Source organism: Parambassis ranga, chromosome 6, assembly GCF_900634625.1.
Source record: "Parambassis ranga chromosome 6, fParRan2.1, whole genome shotgun sequence".
Taxonomy (NCBI): Eukaryota; Metazoa; Chordata; class Actinopteri; family Ambassidae; genus Parambassis; species Parambassis ranga.
The window spans coordinates 4,305,369-4,321,005 of NC_041027.1; the positions used below are offsets into that span (position 1 = coordinate 4,305,369).

At 41.0% G+C, this 15,637-nt stretch overlaps 2 protein-coding genes across 2 annotated transcripts in view; both read right to left on the reverse strand.

The window, feature by feature from the left end:
* si:ch211-1e14.1 (UPF0606 protein KIAA1549) overlaps positions 1-5,158 on the reverse strand; it is a 30,874-nt gene extending 25,716 nt beyond the window's left edge. The window contains exons 1-2 of the mRNA XM_028408795.1: positions 5,029-5,158; positions 3,888-4,180 (exon numbers count right to left, since the gene is read on the reverse strand). Coding sequence (XP_028264596.1) covers positions 3,888-4,020 — 133 coding nt within the window. The 5' untranslated portion in view covers positions 4,021-4,180; positions 5,029-5,158. The remainder of the gene's footprint in view (positions 1-3,887; positions 4,181-5,028) is intronic.
* Positions 5,159-8,700: 3,542 nt separating this feature from the next.
* hipk2 (homeodomain interacting protein kinase 2) overlaps positions 8,701-15,637 on the reverse strand; it is a 63,219-nt gene continuing 56,282 nt past the window's right edge. The window contains exons 10-15 of the mRNA XM_028407623.1: positions 14,893-15,023; positions 13,801-13,983; positions 13,373-13,696; positions 12,991-13,235; positions 12,742-12,902; positions 8,701-12,592 (exon numbers count right to left, since the gene is read on the reverse strand). Coding sequence (XP_028263424.1) covers positions 12,128-12,592; positions 12,742-12,902; positions 12,991-13,235; positions 13,373-13,696; positions 13,801-13,983; positions 14,893-15,023 — 1,509 coding nt within the window. The 3' untranslated portion in view covers positions 8,701-12,127. The remainder of the gene's footprint in view (positions 12,593-12,741; positions 12,903-12,990; positions 13,236-13,372; positions 13,697-13,800; positions 13,984-14,892; positions 15,024-15,637) is intronic.

The window sequence follows — 15,637 nt, forward strand, 5'->3', positions numbered from 1 at the left end:
AAGCACATTTGTAAACTATCACACTTGGTACCACCAAATGATATAGGAAGCCAATGGGCCTTAAAATATTATGCACTTGATCAGGGCAATCTCCAACATGCAACTGAAAAAATAAAAATGTTCTAAACTCATATTTAAGTAACACAATAATATCTGAGTAGATTTAACAGACAAACAAACAAAAAAATATGTGAGGTGTTACAGTCCTAGAATAAATAAAGTTGTTGTTCTAAAACAATATTTGTACTTGTAGGATGCTGAAATGACAGTGGAAAAAACACATAAAGGGTCCACAAAATCACTAACAGATGTAAGTCCACAGGCCCCCACTCTGGTACCTTCACATCACAACCTACAAGCATGATCCACGTAATAGTGGGCAACTGGAAAAAATTACGTAATTGAGACTACAGACATCTGTAGAATAGCTGATTAAATAAAAGTGTGAATGTGATATCAGAAAACATGGAAATGGTTTGGTTGGATTGTCAACAGGAAGACTAACATTTGAAAGCTGTTTTTTTTATATGTGTCAGTACTATCATTGAGCCACCCTTGACCAGCAGACTGACTTCCACTGCTCTCAGCAGAGCCAAATAATGCAGGCCAGTCAGTAGACAGGGAGGGTCTGCTACTGGCTGCTTTCCAGCAGATCATTCTGGTCGGGCTGCAGGCCTGGTGAGTGCAAAAGTACCCAGTGTTTGGCTTTTGATAAGTTCTACCCATTGATCTGCAACTGGCTTCCAGCTCTAATGAATAATGAATGGCCATATTGTCATCCCACAAGGATCAAATTTCACATGGAAATGAACTGCACTGGTAATTAGACAGGACTTTGCTGGCCTGCAGCGTGCTGTGCTGAACTTGCCAGCCACTGTGGTGCAGAGAGACACATCATTGAGGTAAATTTTCAAGGGTCTTGTACTGTTTTAAATAAAGTTTATATCATATATTTTTCACTTTGGATCTAGACTACTTCTTTAACTGAGGAGAACACAGAGCAGACAGCTAACAGAAGCACGAAAGTTCAAGGGAAATTTTTTAAGCTGTAAAGGGGAAATCAGTGTGTGATGTTGAGTCTGGAGGAACAATTATACAACAGTCACCATGCTCTATATGACCTAGAAACTGCAGTATGCTTTTTAAGTCTAGAGGAGAAAAGCTGCGGTAATTTAAGTGTTGACACAGACCATGGAAACTTGGTTGAGTGTATAGTAATGCTTAAGTTTGATGGGCGCCTCAAAAGATGTAATAACCAACTCACACACAAATTTGACAATGGTGTCTTGAGCAACAGGTATGACAACTGAGTATTAAGTGGCTTTGGACAATCTACACAACAGGCAGCCAAAAGGAGGGGTTTATCACGGTGGACAGGAAGTGGAGTAAAGGAGGGGAGAAAGGGAGTAAAAGGGAAAATCTTTAGAAGAGGAAGAACATATTTTAACAAAACAGATAAGATATCTTGCATCTTTTGTACTTTTGAAGATTACCAGTTAAAAGTATACACATTAAAGCTGCAGTACGTCAAAGACAGATGCAGTCGTAATAATTATACTCAGTTACAGCTTCAATCACAACACAGAGCACAGAATAGTTGTGTGTAGAATACTGACTTATGAGTCTATTTGATGCTCCAGTTTTAGCTTTTCTAAATTATTCGTATCCAGCAATAATGTTCTTTCATAAATTCATGCTAATCTACAACAGTCTGTAGCGGTCTGATGTCTGCCCGAACCGCAGCTGATAAATACATCCTCATGTGATGCACTGGTTTGCAGTCAGCCCCAGGAGAACTGTCCATGAGATATTCTTTAAAGTGTTTCACTTAGATTAGTGTCACCATCAAACCCATGAACATGCTTTGGTGAAGGGAGACACAGTCCTGATAAATCTCTTTTACAAATCTATTACACACACTGAGCCACTGGCTAAATAAACAACTTATACAGGATGTGACAACAGTCAGCTTCCTAATTACTAGCTAAATAGCCAGAGACGGGGGAGATGTGCCACAGGAAAGTGGTAATCCTACATCTCCTGTAAATTTGCCATGATCTTCTGCAGGCTTTGTTGTGCAACTGTCATTGATATCAAAAATATCTTGATGTAAACAAGCATTCGAAACACAAAGCAAACACAGACAGAGACAGACTTCTCTGTAGAGTTTTTACACTCAAGGCATATTTGGCCTTCTGTAGCTTAAGAATAAACATCTTCAGTCTTAGTAAACAGAGATAGTTAAGTACGATGAGCAAAAACAACATTTCAGGAACAGGGGGGAACATCAATACTTCAAAAACATGTAAGGAGTATGGCTGAACAGTATTTAGTCTCAAGAAGGCATAATGGTTAGCTGACATTAGTTGTTATTAAATGAAGCTAGTATAACCATCTAAAAGTTATGTGTCTCTGCCAACCAGCTGAGGTGGAGATTAAATGTCTGTCCACAGAATCACATGACTATAAAAGGAATTTTATCAACTGGAGAACATGTAAGAGTAGGTGGCCTTTGGCCTCTTGGATTACAATGTGATCACGAGTTATTTCCCATGAAAAATAGAAACAGTTCAACCTTGGGTCCAAAAGAATACTTGTGCCAAAGTTTAAGAAATTTCAGCCCTGAGCTGCCATGTGCAAGGGCAAGGCATGAATGAACAGAAGGACAGATGAATGCACAACCCCTAAACTCTGTGAATGGAGGTTATCCTATGAGTGTGAGTTTAACACTCACTAAATCCTGATTTCCTGGACAGTTTTCACCCCTGCCTTTACCACATAATCCTATTACCACCTAATATCATGAGTTTTTGGCTGCCATTAAAACATGCTGGACAATGTGTAGGGGGGAGGGGTGTTGCTGGGATAATGTCACTATCGATGAAATTAAGCTCTGGCGAAAAACACCCATCAAGCGGACACATTTAGACCCTTTCTCTTTCTCTAATCACTGTAAACAGGTTTAACTAAATAGTCTGTGCTGTAGAAATTCAATTATTTCACCTCTTGTGGATATCCTGATTCCAACATGTGTGTCCTCATTACAACTATCGCAACTATCCCAGCTCATGCAGCCCTGATACTGCTCACATGAAAATCAAAAATGAATACATATATGTAGAAGTAAACAAAAAACTACACACTGCATGCACAACAAAGCCAAAGAAAACACAAGGCTCACTACTAAATATATATCAAGTTATTTTTCCTCAAGGATGACAAGCTTCAAGTAGAAAAGTTGGCAACAGTAGTTTACAGGAAAGCAAGCCTATGATTGGAAGGTTGCTGGTAAAATAGTCTCTTGTGAAACAAGCATAACATTTAAGTGCTACTACTTGGTGGCCCACAAACAAAGACTGCAGTTGCAGGATTGCCTAAAAGGCCCTGTGTAACTGTGTCTTGCATTAATGAAAAAAGTGCACATAGATAAAATATAGGGTTAAAATGTTTTACATAATTCCTTGTGATCGTACACCAGTAGTGGTGGAGAGAACACATGGACAGCTAAGGCTTCTGATTTCTCTCCAACCCTATCCTCAGGATCAGGAGGATAGCAATTACAAGAAAGGAATCTATCAAGATAAAGATCTTGATTACGCTCAGGTTGGAGGGATTGATACATTTCACTGCAAATTTAACCCGGGCACTATTCTCACACTATATCATATTCACCATTTTGAACATGGTTTTGTCTTTTTCTGTTTTAATTTTAAACATTATTTTAACTAAATAATGACTTTGCTTTTATCAGCTAGAGCTGCACTCTGAGGCTGAGATCACTTCTTAGTGCTGTTCTTCCTCGTCTGTATACTGATCTGTCAGTTATGTAACACAAGGTATAAATTAGTGGATCATGTTGTGTGAGTCAGTATAAGGTGTTCCCTTACCTGCAACAGGTGAGTCAGCTGTGATCACTGTTACCAACACTGTTATACCTAGAAGGACTGCACGCTGGCTATGGGTACGCATGAGAGCCTTGAGCATCACCACCAAACCCACAGTGGAGAATAAACCTGCCATGGTCCAGTGGGGCTAAGGTCAAGTCATTTCATCCAGTCCAGAAACGAAGATTCAGTCCATAAAGATAACCAAGGTTTGTGTTATTTTTGGACTGCTAGCGTTGGGTTTTCCTTATTTTAAAGCCGGTCCTTCCACAACATGTCCTCACAGTGAAGATAGGCTGCAGAAAACAAAGGAGCAACAGTGTGACACTCAGAACAAAGAAACCACATTTACTTTTATTAATTTACTCAATCACTAAGCTATTAAGAAACCAAACGTAATCACTGTGTAAATTATTTGATATTTTTAAGGGTACATCTACAGCAAGACCTTTATTTTGAACAATATAAAGTAGCATGTTTATTTCTAGTATTTCTTTTATTGGGATTTTAACCTAATAAAAGGAAGAATATACATTAAGAGAGCAAATATAATGGTGTAAATCTAAACACACAGAAATGCACACAGCACATAATAGGATTCTTCTTGCATAAGAAGAAAGAGGAAACTTTAAATGCAGTGTTTGCTGGGAAGGTTTATGTTTATTATATCATGGAAAAAACTGAATATTTAAAGGTTTTGTGCTTATGGCCAACCAGGTTATTATAAGGCAACGTTAATCAAAAAACACAAAACTATTATCCCATCAGATAAACAGCCTAACCTACAGGCATACAGCGTGGACCTAAACGCTAAACAGGACCGCTGCACATACACCCAGCACAGACCTCATCTCCCGGCTGTGCAGCTAGCTTCCAGCCGCTCTCTCACTGGCTCTCTCTCCACAGTGTCTTGTCCTACATCCCGTCCCGTTACTAGCAAGCTTAAGGGTCATGTGTCCCTTCATAAAGCTAGACAAAATTAGGTTACATCCCACGTTTTGAGTGTCACTGAAAAACTGCTACAATGGTAAAGCTAGCTACTTTGGTAATAATCCACATAGCTAGCTTTGAAGGCTCCGATAAAACGATTTTTTCCTCCCTGCCGTTTCTGTCAGCCAGCTCATTGCTGCGCACACAGACTTACCCAAAAAACAGGGAGCTGCAACTCTATCGATTCCTTTGTGACGGGAAAATATCCTTGGATGAAATATAACGCTGGAAGAAGCTGTGTCATAAATGGTAATGCAACCACCTGCCTGCGTTTGAAGTTATTCCAGCGTGGACGAGCTGATAGCTGGTTTTCATCTGACACTCTTTTGGTAAGTGTTACCTTCTCTTGTCCTGAGGATTGGGTTAGCCCCGCCCCCTGACACATCTGATTAGTTTCTAATTTAGCAAGACGCGCTCTCATTGGCTGAAGCTCTCATCCGTCAGAGGAGGCTTTTAAAAATTAGGTTGGTCCTCCTCCACTGGCGTCTGCGGCTTCCACGGCAACGTTGCCTCATGCGATGATGTACTTAATCAAGAATATATCTACTTATAATATTAGTCCTTTTTGGCAAATTAGAATTCAAATTATTTGGCCCTTTATTTCTCTGTTTTGTCAATGATTGTGTAAATCATACATTGTGCAATGCATCATTGGAAACCTCTCAAACTGCAGTATTACTATACAGACACCAACGACGCTCGTTTATGTGCTGTTTAATGCATTTTTGTAAAATCATTTGAGTTGTAATTAACAACCGCCTACTGTGTAGCATGTAATAGTTGTGCATATCAAGGATTTCTGGTTGAAAACAAATGGATGTGATCAGCATTAACTGAATCACGTCACTGCCAGTTTTTTTAAGTGAACTATTGGTGCACACCGCCACCCGGTGACAATATAGTGTACAGAATGAATTAATTATGCCACTTTTTTCTTTAAGTTTTCCAAATTCTTCTTTTGTGTTGTCAGTGTTGGAATATAAAAATGTACTTTCTCAAAAGCTCAGTTTTGCTTTACCTCTATTCTATACAGAGGGGATTATTCCTGACATTTATCTGTAGTTAATAGCTATTTTAAGATTAAGATATTACATTTATGCAGCTTAAAGTAAGCAAAAAAATTCTACTTTGCAGCACTTCAGTTTTTAAACTCTTTGAAAAGCGTACATTATCATAAAGTGCTTTATAAAACTGCATTCTGCCATAATAAAATATAGAGTTATTGATATATTAATATACATTTCTTGGCTATTGTTTTTTTGTCAAAATACTTGATATGCTGTTGCATAAGTCACATCTGCTGTGTCCAATCCTCATTTTGCAGCATGACAACAAACACGTGGTGGTCATTAAGCACTATCTTCTGTAACAAGAAGACTAAGGATGTGGGAACCTTAGGTGAAGGATTGAAGGATTGTTCCTTCAGTCCTTTGACTTTTCCTTTGACTTTGACTGAGCACTTTTTTAAGGGAGGTAATCATCTGTAACAACTAGGTGAAATTAATCTATTTAGCAACACAAATACAGTAATTGCTGCACTGAGAACACTTAATTGGAGCTCAAGCATTGGTAAATATTATAATAATAATCATACGTTTTAAATTTGCTTAATAGTCTGTGCCTGCCGCCCACACAATCAATATGAAGCATGAACACAACACAACAAGCAAAGAACAGGACTCTGGTGCCGTGACTTAACAGTTTAATGTAAATCCAAGACAAAGTGTGATTACATTTCTACACATATACAATATGCATATGTGAGCATACAAATTCTCATTAATAACTCGATTCACCTCGGAGACCGAAAAAATGATCAAAAGTAACAGTGAATAACAAGCTATAACATAGTTCACCACAACGCGAGCCCCTTCTCACCCTACAGTTAGTAAAGAGGACGATTAAAATAACTATATTCTTCTATTTGATGAAGCTGTTTGTCTGTTAAAATCCTCCTGTGAAATTTACAACGCTATCATTAGTTTTTTCGAAAGCCTAATATAAATTCACTCCATTTTTCTACAACGAAAATGATTAAGAGAAGCACACAACATCATAATGGTATAACACAAGCGCTTAGTAGCAAGTACTCAACTTGTTAGGAGGTTTCATTATCCTTTTTCTTATTGTCATTATTATATTTATTTAAACATTCTATAAAGCCAGTAAAATATCCATTCTCATAACATACTTAATAATATTAGGCTAAGGAACAGGGTATACATAGAACGCTACGTCAACATATTGAAATAATGAGACATCACACCCCAATAAACAAAAACAAAAAAAGAAGAAAGTAAATAAGAAAAGACAATTAACAGAGAAGTATACTAGGAAATACTGCAGCACACGTTAGCTTCATCGACAAAGAATGAGATTTTACACCATTGAGAAACCATACAGCAATGGACATGAAAGGGGGTCAGGGTTTGATGCACTCTTAGGCTTCAAACTTTTAGAAAACATATAGCTATGCTAGTGTTTTCAAGCTTAAGAGTCACATTTATGCAGTGTAAACAAGACAATCTGGCTTTCAGTGTAGCTTTAGTCAACCACGTCCAGATTCCACTTACAAACACCACAGAAATAACTCTTTGCTTTACTTTACTGGAAATAAATGGGAAGAGATACAATATCAGTTTATCACAGCCAGTAGAAATCAATTCATATATTTTAAAATTTGTTTTATACAAATTAATAGACACTGAAGCTGGAGGAGAATCGTCTGATGAATCGTCTGATGTTTAAATTCATGCATTCATAAGTAATGGCATCAAACCATGACCACCTCACCCTGAATTCCCCCAAGAAAATAGCCAGCAGAAGGAGCAGATCCCCTTAACAAAGGTTAAAAAAAACCAGAAAAAAACAGACACTCTTATCCAAAAAGGGCTTTAAGAATGCTTTTGTAACTAGAATATGAATTTCCTGGTGACAGAAAGTTCATCAGCACATGATTTATTCACCTAACTTCCTGTCCTCAACTCCTTTGGGCAGCAGCTGCGGCTTTGCCAAATGATTTTTTTATAGTATCAGTATAAGTGTGTGGCCTTGGATGTTGTTGGCTCATCTGTTCAGTTACTAAGCTTCAAGTCAAAACTGGAGGAGTTTGTTCGAAGAAGACTAACGTAGCCATGCTCTAAGGAATGTTTCTCAGTGTTTTCCAAAGCTCCAGGATGAGGAGTACACATGATAACAGCATGAGCAAAACTGGAAGTGTATTTCATAGAGAGAAAGAGAGAGATGCTGCCTTATTTACTTTTTCCTCTAATTTAAATGTCACCTTAAAGCTTTGGAGGTATTGTTGGTTATTTGGAAGGCAGTACTTTACAATAAAAGTTGCTAGCTGGGAAGGTCACACTCACCTCAGCGACACAAAACATCTTTATGCCCTACTTAAGCACATTTTGGTAATTGTAAGGTCACTCAATCTACATTAATTCTAACATTTCTGATTCCCCTTTTTTTCATAAAACACAAAACATTGGTTATGTGAAACAGAACGACAGACAAAGTTATGATACACGTGAAGTTATTTTCCACAATGCTGTGCATTACAGGGTAAATGGATGTTTCCTTTTTAAGAAAATAATGAGAGGAGAGTGGTCATTTTACATTATTATAGTCTCATTTTGCTGGAGATCAGGTGTTTTATTATTGCATCATGCATGGCCACGATTGGTGTAAAAATGAATGGTCACCCACTGAGGAAAATTCTAAAGCCATTTTGGATGTTGCAGGTCATGTGTTACATTCATTTTTCTGCAGGTGACCATGGTTCTTAAAGGTATAGTTGGTACATTTTCGATTAATTTATTTTTACAGGTCATCTTATAACATAGCACACTATTGTGATTGTTTTTTGTTTTTTTTGTGTTTTTTTTTACAAATTCACACTAATAAAGCTACAACGTAAACAAAAAGTAAACTGGCTATAAAATAATTTGAAGAGATAATCATTGATTTAATCTAAACAGGGGCCAAGTGTGAGGAATAATAAGGGGGAAAAAGCTTTAGAACAGATTGCAGCTCTTCTCATTAATTGAATATCCAGAAACAAATGGCTGTGCTGTGACATCCTCCCTGTGCACTTGTACAGTGAATACACATATGTATTTAATGGTGGTTAAAAACAGCATGTCCTCAAATGAAACACTTGTAAAGCATTTAAAGATGAGACCAGAAGTTATTGCCTGTCTGCTCTAGTGCCAGTGTGGAGGATTGCTTGTACTGTACTGTGCTGTGCTGTGCTGTGCTGTGCATGGTCGATCTGGTAAATTCTTTGGTGGGACAACAATTTAAAAAAAAAAAGAAAATGTGACAACATTATTCCCGTGTGACAAAAAAAGCAGAGGGGGTGGACAGCAGTGTAGCATGGGTAATGCCAAATTCCCTCAAACAGTGGAATGTTTCAGTAGTTTGTCTCATAACAGAGAAGCCAAAAGATTTCAATGGAAAATCATTTCCCTTATGCATGTGTGCTTAGGCCCCGATGACCCAGAGGAAAAAAAAAAAAAAGTAAATACAAAAAACACAATAAAAACATCAACAAACAGAACAAAGACACATGATGTAACCAGCAACATACTATGTAATCACATCTGTAAGTGGGCCCAAGGCTTGCACACTGGAGCTGATGGGATTTTCAGAGGAAAGTACCAGGATGAAAAGACCCCTGCAGAAGGGTTGGGAGGGGGTCATCATGTTCCTTGGACTGCTGGATTTCAAACCTAGGTGTGGCACCCTAAAAAGCCCAGTATACTCTGTGTCTCTATATACGGGCCCCAGTGGATTATTATCAACACTTCAAGCAGTGTTGCAACACTTTACACAGGTGCAGCCACCTCCACGCAATACTAAACTATACTGTACATCAACCCCCAGGTTACAAATTAGAAATGAGCCTGACATATAATAAACACACACACACTCTCTGATAAAACATCCACAAGAATTATTGCAACAATCTCTAAAAAATAAACACAACATGTACTACAGCCATGTCAAAAAAAAGGTTCAAGATAATGTTAAAAAAAATCACTTCAAATGCAAGTACTATGGCATACAATGAAGGAAGGGGGGGGGGGCTTTCACTAGCAGTTCTGATGTGCCCACGTTCAGGAGGACTAATAAACAGGGGAGATTATTTTGTATTATTGGCTACAAGAAAGTGAACTCTGTTAAATCAAGCAGCAAACACACAAAGCGACAGCCCTATTGGTTTTCTAAGTGTTCAGGTATCCCGTCTGGCTAGCGTGACAATGGTCTGTGGTGTACCTGGTTCGAAGACAAATGGACAGTGGTAACGGACCATCCACAAGGTGCCCTTCCAGGTGTATGCTGTGGCATTTCCCTTCTGTTCTTTTGTTGCTCTGAGATGCTACCCAAACCTCGAGAGCGACACGTCAACATACAGTCGTCAAACGAACGGCGACAACAAAAAGAATTTTCAAAAGTGTGCATTCAGGAAAGGTGGTGCCTCCACCCACCTGGGCTCAGTGTTACTATCAACCTGCTCATTGCCAACTTGCTACCATTATAGTCCCATTTAAGATAGAGAGTTTCACCCTTCCTCTCCACGGTCCCTTCCTTAAACTGACCCTACGCTTTCAACCAGCCCCATAACTCGTGCCCCTACGCAGTATCTCTCTCAAACAACGCTCTTGTCTCTTTGCTGCAGCCTGGCTATCTCTAGCCTCACAGAATCACCCTCATGGCAACAATCACTTTCTGTCAGGCCCTTCTCTCGGACTAGCTTTTAACCTTAAAAAAAAAGACCATTATTGTGTCTTAAACATTATGCTCTAACTCACTCCTGAAAACTGAGCTAATCACAGGGATGCATAATTCCTTTGTGTGATTAAACAAACTAAAGCCACATTTTGGGTGATAGAGGTTTACAGCTACAGCTATACTGTACATTTTCATATTTACATTATTATCCAAAGCAAATGTAACAAGAATTTATCTATCACTTTGGTAAGTACCCCAGGCAAGTTATCTCATGCACACATACTAAAATAGCTCAGCGAAGATTTGTCGCTGACATTTATCTTCATCATCTATAGTATGCTGTCATTAAGAACAAAAAAGAGCAAGGGATGAGCCTACACCTGGAAGAGAGCTACAACTGCCCTGATTAGGATGTCAAACCAGGGAAACATGTCTCTCTAAGTATAGCTATAGTCTCTTGTGGCTTTCAGGATCCAAGCCAAGTAAACTGTGTCGTTATATCTGTAAGGCACTACGAGGGAACAATGGTCAAAACCTAAAGACTGAAGAGGGTTTTAAAGGAGGTGGACTACACACGCATGGCTGACAGTAGCACACACAGACAATCACGTTGTACATGCCTATGTTATTATAACCACTTTGTGCAATCACATTGAAAAAAGGGGAACAAATAAATCTATTGGTATCAGGGAAGAAAAATAAAAACATAAAACAAACAGGTGCAGACTGCTACATTCTAAGAACGGGGCCCATCTAAGACACCTAGCTAAAACTGAAGTATCATCGTCATAAAGGTGAAACATAAAGAAAAATTATCTATAAATACACTAAAAAGTTTGTTGTCTTCTGTTGGTTATATTTCCAGATGCCTCCTCTGCTGGAGAAGGTGGAGTGGGAGGAGTTGTCTTTCTTTCCTCCCCACGCCAAGAATGATTTGGAAATACTAAGACAGTTCAAGGCCATCAATAATTTTTTTCTTTGAAGAGCAGCAGGTTTCCGTATTTCACCTCTTCCCAAAGTCTCTTGGGATTTCCGAACTTCCAGTCAGTAACCCCTGTTCAACAGTCACTTCCCAAATAGGAGAGGGGAAATAAAAGAAAACAAACCAGGAAACTGTCACTGTCCCGAAAGGCCTGCTTAAAACTTCCCTGTAAAACTAGACGTCACTATTCTCATAAAGTAAAGCAAAGAATAGATAATTAAAGCAAAACTGGCTCTTTCAAGCAAAAAAAACAAAAAAACAAACAAAAGAAAACTTCTTGAACTGTACCCCTCTGAAATTCAACCCCCATCTTTCCCTTCTAGAGACGCTGCAAATCTTATTTGTTTTCTTTTTCTCTCTCTGTCGTTTTATCTTCAAGTTATACATGACAGTTTGATGAGGATTGCATGTTCCTCCGTCTCTGTCTATGTCTGAGGTCGAGGAGAGGATGTTCGGGATAATGAAGGGGCTGAAGGTGGGGTTGAGGGAAGCAGCAGCAGCGCTGGGTCAGGCTCTCCAGTGTCAGTCAGTGTCTTCTCTAGAGGTAAGGGTACTGGTTGACCTTGGTGGGGCTCAGCGGGTATCCAGTGTAGACAGTGGAGGCGGGTGAGGCGCTGATGTAGGCCTGGTGCGCAAACTGGGCCTGGTACTGGCTGTGGTGCAGGGTGGGCGAGGGGAGCACACGGTGGCCCATGCTGACTGGAACCTGGTGGACGATGCTAGGGGGGTAGCTTCCGTGCTGGACTGCATGGCGTGCTGAGCCCTGTGACGCCACCAGGTGGGCCACAGTGCTGGTGGAGCCCAGAGCAGCAGGGGCCGTGTAGGTGTAGAGGTGGGGCTGGCTGGGCAGGTGTGTGGCGGCCAGGTGCGGGTGAACGTTGCCTGTATGAGAGGGGCTGTTGTGATGGAAAGAGTACGGGGCTTGAGTGGCGATGTTGGGGGTGATGTAGGCCTGTTGGCGCCGATGTCCTCCATTCCGCTCGGCTACCATGTGCTGCTGGGCCTGGATGAGGATATAATACAAGAAATACAAAATGAGAGCGCTATCAGTCCTTGTAGGTAGCCTAACTTGGGAAGAGATCAGTAACTTATATTGCAAGCAACAATGGCACCTAACAATCTAACGTTTCATACACACTATGAGCATCATACCTGGCTGAGATTGAGAGGCTGCTGCTGGAGGGGGTGTGGCCCTGAGCGCTGCTGTCGATAGGACCCGCCTCCAGTTACACCCCCTGGTATATGATTATTGCCAGACGCAACACCATTGGAGGATTTGAACTTGTAAGCTGAATTTTGATGATTCATTGCATCTGCAGAGTTATAGAATACAAATTTAACAAAGTTAACTGGAAATCCGATTAGTTCAACTGACAACACTGTAGCTACAAGTCCCTTTACCTGGCATCAGGCGCTCACAGTCATTCGGGACCTCGCTGTTCTGTGTTTTGAGAGGGGGGATGATGATGGTGCGGGGGTTGCCGTTGTTGTAGTTGTCTAGGATGGTGGTCTTTGTGTCGTAGCTGTTGTTGTTGGGGGGTCTGGACTCCACAGTGTAAGGGCTATTGTTACTGGAACAATCAGACTCGGGTGAATCGTGGACCGTCACACAGCTGATGACATTCTTTCTCTGCTTGGAGGATGAGCTGGAGGAAACGGAATGGAAACAGAGAGAGAAGGTAGTAAAAAAAAACAGCTCTATGAATTAATTTGACAGTGTGTCACAAAACGCCCATTCTTCCATCTGCAGCCACTGTGCACACATTAACACAGTAACAAGCACCTGTTGTTTTGTTTGTGGTCATCTTCCTCATCTGTGTCGCTGCTGATGGTGATGATGCTGACTGCAGGGCTGGGAGTGTCAGGGATGATGATGGTCTGTCTGGGGACGTGGTGCTGGTGCTGATGGTCACGGGTGGTGCTGGAAGCCTGCTCCGCCTCACCTGGGCCCCAACCTCCACCTCCGCAGCCCTGCGTGGGAGGGCAGTTGGAGACGGAGCCGTTCTGTAACACAGCGCAACGTGGGGGCGTGTTCTCCTTCACCCGTTTGGAGCGCTGCGGTGACAGCACCACTTGAGAGGATGACACCTCGTAGGTTGACACGTTTCTAATAGAAAGACAGAGATGGGTGTGAGCGTGGAAAAAATCAGAGGAGACACCACATATGTGGTAGTTGCCTGCATGAAGTGTATAACATAATTCTTCAAGTACCTGGCAGACATCTGGTGCTGTTTGTTCTTTTTGGAAGAGTTGTTGTTATTGGTTGATGGCTGCCTCATTACATGTGCCACTCCCACATTGAGTGTCTGGTTAGATGGGAGTGTGACGTGACCAGCTAACAAGGCTGGCTGCTGCATGATAGGATTATAATGGCTGCCATGAGGGTGGGAATTCCTGCATTAAAACAAAATTTATGTTAAGTACTAAAGCAAACACATATACATAGACGTGTCATGACATACATCCAACCCTACACTGGTAATATTCCCACAGAGGCCAGTAGGTGGCAGCAGATAACCTTTTAAGACAGACAAATGGAGGCGACAGAATAAGTCAGGGAGAGAGCAAAGAGGGAGGGCAGAGGAGCTGACACCAGCAGCTGTGGAGCGATAGCTCTGCAGAGGAAGTGCGACACTTTCCCAATCGTCTCTCTGAGGACAACAGAGCTGCCACTGGACAGGAAGGGAGGGTGGAGAGTGACGGGGGGAGGAGGGGTGTCTTGTCAAAGATGGACAGCTCCCAATGAATCTGAGCATACATGGCCCCAGCAGGTCTCCACGCATACACATTATATACCTGCTTTCTCCTTATCTCCCTGCAGATTGCCTTCTCCCATCTATCCGTCCATTTATCAAGTCATCGCAGTGACAGGCTATACTGGATATGATGTCTCTACATGTACATATATCCTATCCTACCCCTGAGGTAAATGTGCTCTTATAAAAGCACCAGTGTTCTTTGAAGACCGTGATTCATTCACGATAAAGGACAAGGTGTCAAGGTATACGGGCTCCTCAGTCAATCAGTCTTGTGCCATACGATCTTTATAAGGCACATTTTGTCCTACGGTATTGATGCCATAAACCGCTTCTGCTCTTTGAAATCAATTTTCTGACAGCTATGAACTACACCATGTATATAATCTTTACTTTACAAAGTGCTTTGTTTTTAAGTCTAGAAAATAACACACGTCTGCCTCTTGGATTTGTTTATACAGCTAAATCCTCAAAAGAAAAGTGTGTGTGTTCATAACCCCCACCGCTCACTATACTCAGTAAAAGTAAGAAATCAGTGTGTGTTCACCTCCAGTTGGCGAGAGTCTGCGTGCTGCTCATGGAGTCGGGGATGACAGTGGCATGCTGGACTGAGGTGTGGGTGAGCTGCTGCCAGGCCGGAGGCAGCAGGATCTGCTGGGTGCCGCTGGGCCAGGCCTGCTGAGGTAGGAGGACACAGAGAGAGGGGGATAAACAGAGATTTAAAGGTCAGAAAAAGGAGACACAGACAAACACTTAGCCGCAGTAAACATCCAAACAATGAATTGAAGAGTGCATAGTTGTTATTCAAAATTATGAAAGTGTGAACAAAGAAACTTGATGAACTTGGCTGATTAGTTATACGGTGTTGTGATAAATTACAGCATCCTATTAAAAGTGCATAACAGCTGGTTCAAACTAGCTACTGGGCATGTGAAATGAACTCCACCAGCTTCAAGGAGACATCCATCAACAAAAGAGATAAGACCAGGATTTAATAAAGATGTACAGCAGCTCCTTTCTGTGTCTGCTTGTGTATGAGCAAGTGTGTGTGTATGTGTGTGTGTGTGTGTGTGTGGTGTGATTATGTGTTTGACTTCAGTCAAATCAACCAATGTTCTAATTAAATTCGTAGGTCTATTCAAGCTGCTCTCAAAGAGCCTACTTAGTATTTCTGATGCAGAACAGGAGGACTATCAGGCATAATACACCCCAAGATGTGCCAAGATGAGTGTGTGTGCATGCATGCCTGAACACGCTTGTGTGTGTCTGTGTGTGCGTAACCCTAATAGTTT